Here is an 11410-nt window from a genome sequence, read left to right as displayed (position 1 = left end):
ATTTTAGGGCTGGCCCTGACTACAATGTACCAAATAGTTAATAGAATATTCAAACTATTCCACGTCCACCGCGGGTTAGTTGGTTATATAAATGTTGATATTAAATATTAATGACAAGTGAAATCGTTTTGCCTATAAATTATAATTACTTGAACGATATTATCTGATGAATAACGACTATTAACGAGACAATTCCGCCGAAACACGGACAATTCAGTTCCACGTCTTTTCTCATTATCAATGTAGAATAAAGATACCATGGTACTAATTGAAAATATAAATATTAGACCGTAACAAAGCACAAACTATTGTGATAACTGATATAGTTTATCACGGGGATACGTAGCAAACTACCAAAGTACCAACTACTAACTTACTATAGAACTAGGAAGAACAACTTCCCGGTAGTCGGTTTATTATACTTATACATAATATTTTATAATTTGTATACTATGTTTAGTTCCAACGTTACTCGCAACGTTAGTATTTATATGAAGTGTCTCTAGTAGTTACTGCTATAGTGTTGTGGACTGTGGAGTATTAGTGTGGACAGTGTGGTTACTGGACACTGGTCAATAACGACTAACTAATTGATCGTCGAGACACACACATTACACATATTTTGGTCTACGTAACTACAGACTTCTCATTATGATGAATCTCGTGCAACTTTAATATTATTTTTATTTATTGAATCTCATCTTGCTTTATAGTTTTTAACATTAAAATTAAAATGTATTCATTTTTATTAAAATTAAGTGTAATTACTGGCTTATTCATCTCTGTCTGTGCAAAGTCTATTCGCGAAGTTGGTTTGCATGAAGAATTTCTAGATGAACGATACTACAATACTACTGAAATAGCTAATCTACTATATAAAATTGAAAAACAAAATCCTTTGATAGCCAGAGTACACGAAATCGGTGAATCATCATTGGGTCAAAGTATTTTAGCCATTGAAATAACATCTAATATTGGGCAAAGTAGAAGAATTCTGAAGCCAATGTTCAAGTACATAGCAAATATGCACGGAGATGAAACTGTTGGCTTGCAATTGTTATTATATTTAGCTCAGTATTTGACATCACTTTATGGTTCAGATGATCGTGTATCTAGAATTGTGGATACAACTGATATATTCCTGATGCCTACACTCAACCCAGATGGTTATTCTGCCTCACAGGTAACACAATAGTTCTTGAATGTATTTACTTGTTTTAATTTATTATTAAATTAGTAAAACTAGGTAGATGTATATTTTATCTTAGGAAGGTGATTGCAATTCTCAAAAAGGTTATGCTGGCCGCAATAATGCAAAAGGTGTAGATCTGAACAGAAATTTTCCACAAATAGATAAAAAGTCTTTTAACATGCAACAACCAGAAACCAGAGCAGTTATAGAGTGGATTCTTAATAATCCATTTGTGTTGTCAGCCAATTTTCATGGTGGTGCTGTTGTAGCCAGCTATCCTTTTGACAAGTATTATTATAGGTATGTATTTATATTTAATTAGTACCTATTTACAGTTTCTTTTAAGTTAAACAATGTATTAATGCTTACTATATTATAGCTAGTATGGTTAAAAGGTGAAAAATCACTAGGTAGGTAATTTGGATAAATATTATCTAAAAACAAATTTTATATGTACCCAACTGTTCATCTTAAAATCTTATTTTTTATTTTAAAATTACATTTTGACATTTTAATTATTTATTTAACTATAGGTATGCACATTATAAATTAATACCAAAGTATTATATATTTGTTTCAAAAAATACAAATACCTAATTCAAAATAATGATAGTAGGTAGTATAATATTCTTCTATTTATTTATTATTTTTTAAACACTTGTACTTGAACGATGCATGATCATAATTATTTAGTTTTATTGTTTTAGACTGAGTTTTTATGATTATGAATATGTCAAATAGATATATGCACTTTGTTGTTAAAAATACCAATTGGATTGTAAATAGTACTTGATGTATAAATCAAATGTGGTTCAAATTATACTCTCTAAATTTACCTAATATCTCTAAGAACGATTTGAAATCTTCACAATAGTACTTTATGAGTATCTTTATAAGCTATAAACATGCATTAAACTCTCATATTTGCTTTAAGATAATTTCTTGATTCAAAACCATTAACATGACAATTTAATGCATGCTTTTACTTCATATATTTGAATAATCAATGACAATGAATAGTAATTTTTCCTTTTACTATTATAATTTGTAAACTGTATACATAATAGAAGTATGAAGTATTTATGATATGTCTATGGTATAAAAATATGAGGGGAAAATCAAGTGTATCTCATCTGATTTGTATATATAAGTAGTGATTTCATACATTCCATTTGTCTATGCATTAATAAGTTTAAATGCACTTATTAATTGGAACAAGCATTTCTGAACATAAAATAATGCTCATTGGCTATTGCATACCTCACTAATAAAAATGCAAGCATGCTCAAAAAAAAAAAAAAAACAAATAAAATATTCAACTGGCTAATAATGATCTGTAGAAAGTAATTATCTTATTTGTTATAATAAACAAAATAAATATTTATATTACCCATGCTTTAGATTAAAATCATTTTTAATGATGTAGGCATTAATTAATTAATTATAATTAAAGAGTAATTTATATTTATTTATTCTAATACACTTGTCTGATAATGTTCAATAAGATTAATGTGCTAATATGCCATGCATGTATATTATATAAACATTTTATTCATAATTATTGATGTTCATCATACACTTTAATGGCTATTTGATCACTAGTAAATAATTCTGTTTAGAATATATATAATCAGTGTTAATATTTACAATTTGTTTTATTCAATGCAAAAGCATAGATGACTGACTAGCTTACATACATATTTTTTATAACTAATTAAATATAAGTAAAAAAAGTCATTAAGTGTTATGGAGCTTTGTTATTGATAAGGTTCTGTAGGTACTTAAAAATATATCGAACAATAAAAACAAAAATCTATGCTAAAATAGTTAAATTATATTTATAAATGTATTTGTTAAACATGCAGATTAGAAAAAAAAGCTCTATGTCATATTAAGGACTTTTTTCGTAACATATAGAAATGATACTTTTAATATGATTACTATGATACATAGTGTGTCCCAAATGTGGCATAGAAAGGATATAAAAAGTCTGAAAATATTTATCTTATATAATCCTAAAATATTGTCGGCTAAACAATTTGTTGGCTAAAATATGGTTTCTCTAATATACAATATTATATACATGACCAATTACATTATTTATTTCATTTATTGGAATATGTACTATCTGTAATAACAGTTAGAGTTTTTTTTTCATAAAGCTATCAATATAAATTATTACAGCTCAACAGTTACAAATAAATTAACAATAACAAATAACAAGACAACGTATGAGACAAGAGCTAAAATAAACAATAAAAATAAAGAAAAAAATAAAAAATTTAGCAAATCAGTACTTAATAGGTTCAAAGAACATGTAATAGTAGAATAGTAGAATTGCTGTAAATAGCTGAAACCTAAAATAGTAAAAAGAGGAGAGAAAAAAGTAACAAACATTTGAATACATTTAATACAATATAATTAAGTTAAGAAAAAATTCAGAATTTTCGAAAAAACTTCAATATCATAATGTGAGTCTTGAGAAGGAATTTAGAATAATTGTTGGTTTTAATAATTCTTAGAAAATCAAAAACTTAATTTGCATTAACTTGTTCATTTTCACTCGATTTTGTTTTTTTTATTTCAATTCATAGTGAATATATTGATTTTACAATAATGTGTGTTTTTTAATTTTTTGTGTCTGTCTGTTATCACTTTTTGTGGTAGTAAAAATGATTCGACTTTCTACTTCAACTACTTCTTTTTTTGGCAGAATAATGATCTAGTTAGTATTTTGAGGGGTCAGAAATATGAAAATTCTTAGTAGTTTTCAAAAGCATTCTGAAAAACCAAAGACATTTTTCTCAAAACCAGATTTGAACAAAATCGATTTTATTTGCTGTAGAGAGATTGTCAAAAATTGACAAAGTTCATCAAAACCTCAGAAATTTGGTCTAAACTATGGTCTTAATTTGAATAGAAATAACAATAGCTGTATGTCTTATCCAATAAGACTGATCATTTAATGAACAGCAAAATTCAGAAAACCTGGTTACTTATTTTTAAATCATTTAATCATTTAACTATTGTGAGACAATGAAATAGTCTTAGAACTCTTGGGACATGCTGTACATTTGTTCAAGTAACTTATTAATTCATTAAGAAAATTTACAATGTGTTACAAAAAGAGAACAGTTTACAAGCATAGAATAGAGAATACAAGACATGAAAGGCAGATAAAATAAATCACTCAGCAGTTACACTTTGCATGTATAAATAACTAATAGTAGTTATAAAAGCTGATTTATTTTTGCCATAAATTGTCCTGAAAAAAAATAGATTTTTAAATTGTATGGACATTAGTATTACAACAAGTATATAAATGCATATTCAATTTTTGAAGTATAATAATTCTTTCTGTAGTATTTGAAAATACTCAAATTTGGATACTACTTTTAACTTTTCTATAAAATTGGTAGCTTTCAAAAATTATTTTTATTGCAGCAATATTGTTCAATTAAGAAAAGAAAGCTCTTATAGTTTCTCCAATGTGATGAAGTAAAATTGCCAGACTTATCAAGTATTTTATCTGTAACTAGAATGCATTCATAACTTTTGCAGATTTCACCCTACTGTACCAACAATTGAGTACAAATGAGTACATATTATATAAATTGAATTTGAAATTATTCCAGAAAATAGCGAATAATGTATAAAAATATGTATGTATGACAAAATATTTTTATTTGTTCTTATGAATAGGATTGAAAGAAATTATATCTTATATTCATAACCATAACCACAACTAGAGTCAGAATCCTGGGGGCTACAGCTATCATTATGAATCATAATGGGTTTAAAGTATAAAGTGGTTAATTTAAACTAGCTTAATTAGTCAATTCAATTTTACACCATTAACACAGGTCACAATTATTATATTGCTATTTTGTCCGACTATGTTTTGGTACTTGAAATCATGACACATACTATAGAAGATTATTATTCGAAAATAATGTGATTAAAACTTATCAAGTATCATTAGGTATAATATATACGATATACAAAGTTAAAAAAATAATTTTTTTTATATTTTTATCATATAGCATTCAGGAGATTGGTGTATTTTTTTGTAAGTACCAATGGGAATAAATATACATATTTTATTTTGAAGTTGCTACAAAATCATTGTTTTAATTTTTCTGCTATGTATATAATTTGGAATGCTATTATCTGATATTTTTAATTTGAATAATAATAGCTTATATCTAGCAATAAAAAAAAACTATGTTTAATTTTAAAATATTGTAAAGCTAAATGTTTTGATGTGCATTGTTGTGTTGTCTTATTGTAACTGACAAAAATAAAAGTAACTATAGTAAAAATGTATGAATACATTTTGTCAAATAAAGTTAAAGTGGAATAAATTATGATATAAATATGAAAATCTTGAGTATTTTTTATTTGAAAATTGATGATCTTATCAGTCATTTGACGTGTTATCTCAAACAATTGTTATTGTTGCTTGAATTAATTGTTTTTTTATTTATACAGTGTCCTGCTCGGACTTACCCATTAAGATATCTCCCAAAATAATAAATATATATTATTTTTTAATTAAATTAAATTTGTTGGTATAAAATTAAAAAAATGTATTTTTTCATTTTTATATTTTAAGCAATTGGAGATATCCATTTTGTAGAGTTTATTTTTCTGAAAATTTCGATCTTTCAATATTTTATTTTTATTAATTTCATCATTTTTAATCATTTTTTTAGTTAATATGTAAAAAGACAAAAAACCGTTTTTTGTCAGGGTGGCGAGTCCCCCTTTACAGGTAATGGATATATCCTCACGGGACACTGTATAATAAATTTATTCATACATTTTAAATCATTCTAGTAGTTTATTATTATTTCATGAATACAAAACCAAATATACCTACTTCATATCTTATATTACTTTTGAATACAAAAAATTGTCCAATAGTTATTAGTGATTTTGTAAACCTCTATTTATTAAAATACTTATTAAGAATATAGTTTCAATATACAACAATAATTAGGTAAAACCTTAAACAAATAACATTTTTAAACAACAATATCTTTTTCAAACAGTTCTTTAATAGTTGTCCTCATTGTTATATTGTATTATCAAGTAGTCATTTATAGTTTTCTATATAATCTCATCATACTTCTAGTATACTAGTACACTATAAATACTATTTTATAAAACAATTAATCAAAAAATTATGTGTTTAAATAAAGTTAAATGAAATTTAAAAGTGCATCCATTTCTACTACAAGTTCAAATTATTCAAAGCAAAATGTTTATATTTTACTTTGTTTGATTATAATTAATTTTAACTTTTCTAAACGTATGGCTTATTTAAAAACCCATACAAATGCGTGAAATTTTTTCCACTGAAGCATACACATTTTTGTGATAAAACAATTAAATTATTAAAATTATATTTTTTTAATAGTTATTAACAATATAAGGTTACATTTTTATTTTTGGTTTTGGTTCATTAATAAATTAATATTCTAAAAAGAATTTGGTATAATTTTAAATTTACTTTGATGTGTATAATATTTTTTTGCTATTTGAATTTATCATTAGAATTTAATTATATAATTAACATATTGTAAGGGATTACATTTCAATATTTGATTAAAAGTAGTTTATTAAAACTGCATACATGCACAATTTTTATTTGTTTTAGCACTAACCATAATTTTCCTTATTTACCTAATCCTGTTGCTTGATATAATTTTTTATTAATTTATTAATTTTTTTAAAATTGTTTATACTAGAAACATTTCTCAGGGAGGCAAGACACCAGACGATGCTTTGTTTAGATATTTGTCAATCAAATATGCCTCGAAAAATCCTAAAATGGCTAATGGATCAGCTTGCCAAGAAGATAATTTTAAAAATGGTATAACTAATGGTGCTGAGTGGTATGAACTTGAAGGTTGGTGTTAATTATTTAGTTCCAAGATAATATATAATTTATTTCTATATTTTATTTAATTATTTCAATATTTAATCAGGGCTTGTTTATTTGTGTGGGATAAAAGGAATGTAATAGAGAGGTCAAACTTTAGAAGCCAAAATAAATTAATGTGTGACAACTCAATTTATGTTTCAATTTTTTAAAATATATTGTACAACAATAAAATTAAATACATACAATAACAATTTTAAAGAATTTGTTGATTTGAATAAAAAATACAATTGTAACAGCATATTTTGTATGAGTCAGTTTGTTCAAACTATCAATTAAAACTACTTGTCTGGTGGCACAAACATTTGAAACACTTAACCTCATTAAAATTGAATGAATCAACTATCGGTTATTTAGCGTTTAAATATGTGGTATTAGATTTAAATGGATTTTTATTTAATGCAATATCAGGATAATTGGAATATTAGAATGTTATTAGTTTATTACAAAATAATAAAAGTGTTTGAATACCAGGATTTAAAAGTCAAAATAAGTCGAACAAAATTCTTAATACCTATTTAAAAAAAATATAAAAACTCTGTCATAATTGATAGGTTAATATTTCTTACTAAAATGTAAAAATACTTATTTTTAACTATCTCAACAAATTTGAGTTTGATTTGAATATTTGTTCTAATTTCTATTTAAATTTATATAACCATTGATTCAGGATAAGATTGAAAGGACATAACAGTAAAAATAATGCTCAGACAATTTTTGAAATAAGTACTTTAAAATATTGTACAGTTAAAATATGTTTTAAAATTATTTATTTATGATACCTATTCTATTATGGTGTTCATGTTTTAGATTCTAACTCAGACTTTATTGGTTGTGCAATGATTTTTTTTCTTAGGAAAATATTTTTAAATAAATAAAATACTCATTGCAAATGTTAAATGTTATATAAAGTTCATTCAGGAAAGTAAATAAAGATTGTTATTGAATGTTGTATAATTAATAATTAATATTAATTAAATGTTTAAAATGAAACAATCAGCTCATCCAAAACACTTAAAATCATAAAAAAATTAATTTTAAATAATAATTTTGATTGTCTCTAACCAAATTAAATGTCGAAAGTACAACTTAGGTATTATGTATAGTTAAATAAAATATTATTTTTCCATCCTAGATTTTCTAAGTTCAATAATGTCCTGCCTTGGGTTTTAAATAGTTTACTTTTTTATTTAAAAATTTTATATTTTTATCTGTTTATTATTAATTAATAATTATTATACAATTAATATTTAGGTGGAATGCAAGATTTTAACTACATCTATTCTAACTGTTTTGAAATTACAATCGAACTTACCTGCTGTAAATTCCCATCTCCATCTGTGTTGACTAAAGAATGGGAATATAACCGTGAATCAATGTTAACTTATATGGAGAGTGTTCATATGGGAATTAAAGGTAAATTTGTGGTATAATTTATATTGGTAATATAATAAATATTATAACTTTCTATAATTCTTACATACTCCACAGGATTGGTTCAAGATGAAAATAATAACCCGATTCCAGGGGCTACTATTCATATTGTAGGTATAAATCATACTGTAAAAACTACAAATAGAGGTGAATATTGGAGACTATTACTTCCTGGTATATATACCATTTCAGCCAATGCTCCTGGGTAAGAGAAACCATGTAACCATAATGAATTATTTTATCGTTTTTAAAAATAATACCAAACTAATTTATATATTATAGTATTCTATTGTAAATTAACATACATAATATTCAAAAATATTTAATTTATAAACGTTTAATAAGTAGATGGTTACATTTTGGAAATTAATATTGATTTATTACATTTTCATTTTTTTAAAGAAATTAAATTAGCTTAATTTTATTGTTTATTATTCATAATCATTGCTAATTAATAACTTAATAGATTGTTTTGAAAAATTGCACTACTTATGTGGTATGTGCATTTACTTAACAACTCTTTGGTAAATCAAATAATATAATATATGTGAATGTGTTTGTTATGCTTAAACTAATTCTTAACATATTGTTTTCATAAGTTGAAATGTAATATTATCTTATGTAGAGTAAATATTGTTAGGGAAGTTAATTTTTACCTGTGGTATTTTCATATTTTGTTTTAGTTACAATACATCAGTGTATCGAAATATTTTGGTGAAGAATGACACTCTACGTTCTACAACTGTCAACTTTACACTCCATACATTAAAACAATCGTCAGGTAATTTAATGGATAATATATATTTTCCTTCATGAATAAGTTCTATTCAATAAATAATTTCTTTCAATTTCCTCTTTTTTAATTTTTTTTTATACATATAAACTGGGGATTTATATGTTTATAATCTTTTGCATGGGATTACTAATAGGTGATGGAGTATATTTTGTTATAATAATTAAATAGTAGATTTATATTAACAAAAATAATTATAAAAATCAGCGGTGGATTGGAAGATAAAAAAATTTGGTGGGTCTATTATGGTGCTATAGTTTTATGACAATTCCTTGTTTGTCAGTATGAGTGATATCCATACAGTAAATTCCAAAGTTGAAATGTTTATCCAATTCGCTTCTGATGAAAATAATGAATACTTGACAAAAGTTTATATTGTGTATATTTTCTAGCCGACAGATACAAAATGTCAATGGTCTTCTGCATGCTGATATTGGTATTGCATGCGTCACTAATAAACTGTGACTTAATAACTTTCTTAACATAATATTACCAATGATTTTAGCCCAAAATATTTTAAGAACAAATAAATAAATTTTGTGATATATAATACAGTAGAATCTCTATAACTCAAATTTCAACTAGTCAAAAATAAATTAATCTTCTTAAAATAGATTAAGTGTTATTTACAATTTATATCTTCTTCTAGAGCTTGAAGTATTTTACAGCTAATGTAGACTATCACATAGATACAATAACATTCCAACACTGATCTATATTCTTGCTGTCTTCCAGCCTTGTTCTTTGGGAGACTATTAAGATCCACTTCCACCATTTCTAAACATCTTTACTTTGTGTGACCTCTAGATCTTTTATTTAAATTCCAACCATCACTTCTTTTATTATGCCACATAGTCTATATGGCTAGTCTATTCAACAGTCTTACTCCTAAAAGCTAATAATAATGTTTTGGATTAACTGATTTACTTATCCATTCATTATTTTCTTATAACCTGTAAATTTATTCAACATGAGTTATTGATCATATATTCACTACTAATTCACCAACTCTTTTTGTATGAGTCCATCATTATTTGTTTGCCTCTCTTTGTTTACCGACCAAGTTTCTTGCCTATATGGTATGAATGGGCGTAGGAAATTTAAGAATGAGAATTCCTTCCGAATTACATCTTTTGATTTGTACAATATTGAAATTACTCTTATAACTGGCCAAAGTTCTTAATATAATTATACCCTGCATATTGTTATAGCTGTTTAGCTCTTAGGTACTCAAAATCTGACAATTGCTGAAAGTAAGATTCATTTCCAGGTCATTTTTCTTTAACTTATGTCTTGTTTTTACTTAATTGACTTTAAGTCCCATACGACTAACTTGGTGACTAAACAAATTAACTTTCTTTTATTCTTGAGTTATGGAGTAAGTACTGTATATAAATAATTAAACAAGCTACTACCACGAGTATTATTTAATTTAGGTATTTTAATAATATTAACATTTATACTTAATTATGATAAGTGTATATTTTGATGAGCTGTGGAAATCACTTTTAATATGAAATTTTGTTGTCTTATAATTATAATTAAATGTTACAAATGATTGTTATAATAATGCATACTAAAAGCACAAAATTAAAATGGTGAATATTTATTTTTATGTTTTTATGATAAATGCATGTTGTACAATTATTTGATATATTAATTGTATCAAAAGATTCTATACAGCCCTTCCGCCAAAATTAGAACCTTTTATCTACATTTAAAATTTAATTTGACATAAGGTTGTTAAATTTTTTATATTGAATTTCAAGTGTTTTCCACATGCACTTAATTCCAAAGTATTGAAAATTGTATTAGATTAGAATAGTTAAGATATATTCAGGCACAACTAATGATAATTATTTTACTAAAATAGCTCACAATGATTATAATTTATAATGTAATCATTGCATTTTTAAAACTATTTTCTGATTATTTTTATATATAAATAATTTTTTTTTTATCATGCTAAATATGTTTTTCATTACTTTTTAGTATTATAATAACGGTCCTTTTTATCCACTTTTTTAAGGTAAATTGATTGAAC

General features: G+C 24.7%; 1 protein-coding gene across 1 annotated transcript in view; it reads left to right on the top strand.

Annotated features, from left to right (window-relative positions):
- The first annotated feature begins 355 nt into the window (after window positions 1-355).
- LOC111028730 (carboxypeptidase D) overlaps window positions 356-11410 on the top strand; it is a 28568-nt gene continuing 17513 nt past the window's right edge. Inside the window, exons 1-6 of the mRNA XM_022307470.1 lie at window positions 356-1183; window positions 1269-1492; window positions 6946-7106; window positions 8394-8555; window positions 8631-8778; window positions 9257-9354. Coding sequence (XP_022163162.1) covers window positions 734-1183; window positions 1269-1492; window positions 6946-7106; window positions 8394-8555; window positions 8631-8778; window positions 9257-9354 — 1243 coding nt within the window. The 5' untranslated portion in view covers window positions 356-733. The remainder of the gene's footprint in view (window positions 1184-1268; window positions 1493-6945; window positions 7107-8393; window positions 8556-8630; window positions 8779-9256; window positions 9355-11410) is intronic.

The sequence above is a fragment of the Myzus persicae genome, unplaced genomic scaffold (assembly GCF_001856785.1).
Source record: "Myzus persicae strain clone G006 unplaced genomic scaffold, MPER_G0061.0, whole genome shotgun sequence".
Classification (NCBI taxonomy): domain Eukaryota; kingdom Metazoa; phylum Arthropoda; class Insecta; order Hemiptera; family Aphididae; genus Myzus; species Myzus persicae.
Note: the sequence above shows the minus strand (reverse complement) of the source record. Positions and strands in the feature narration are given on the sequence as shown.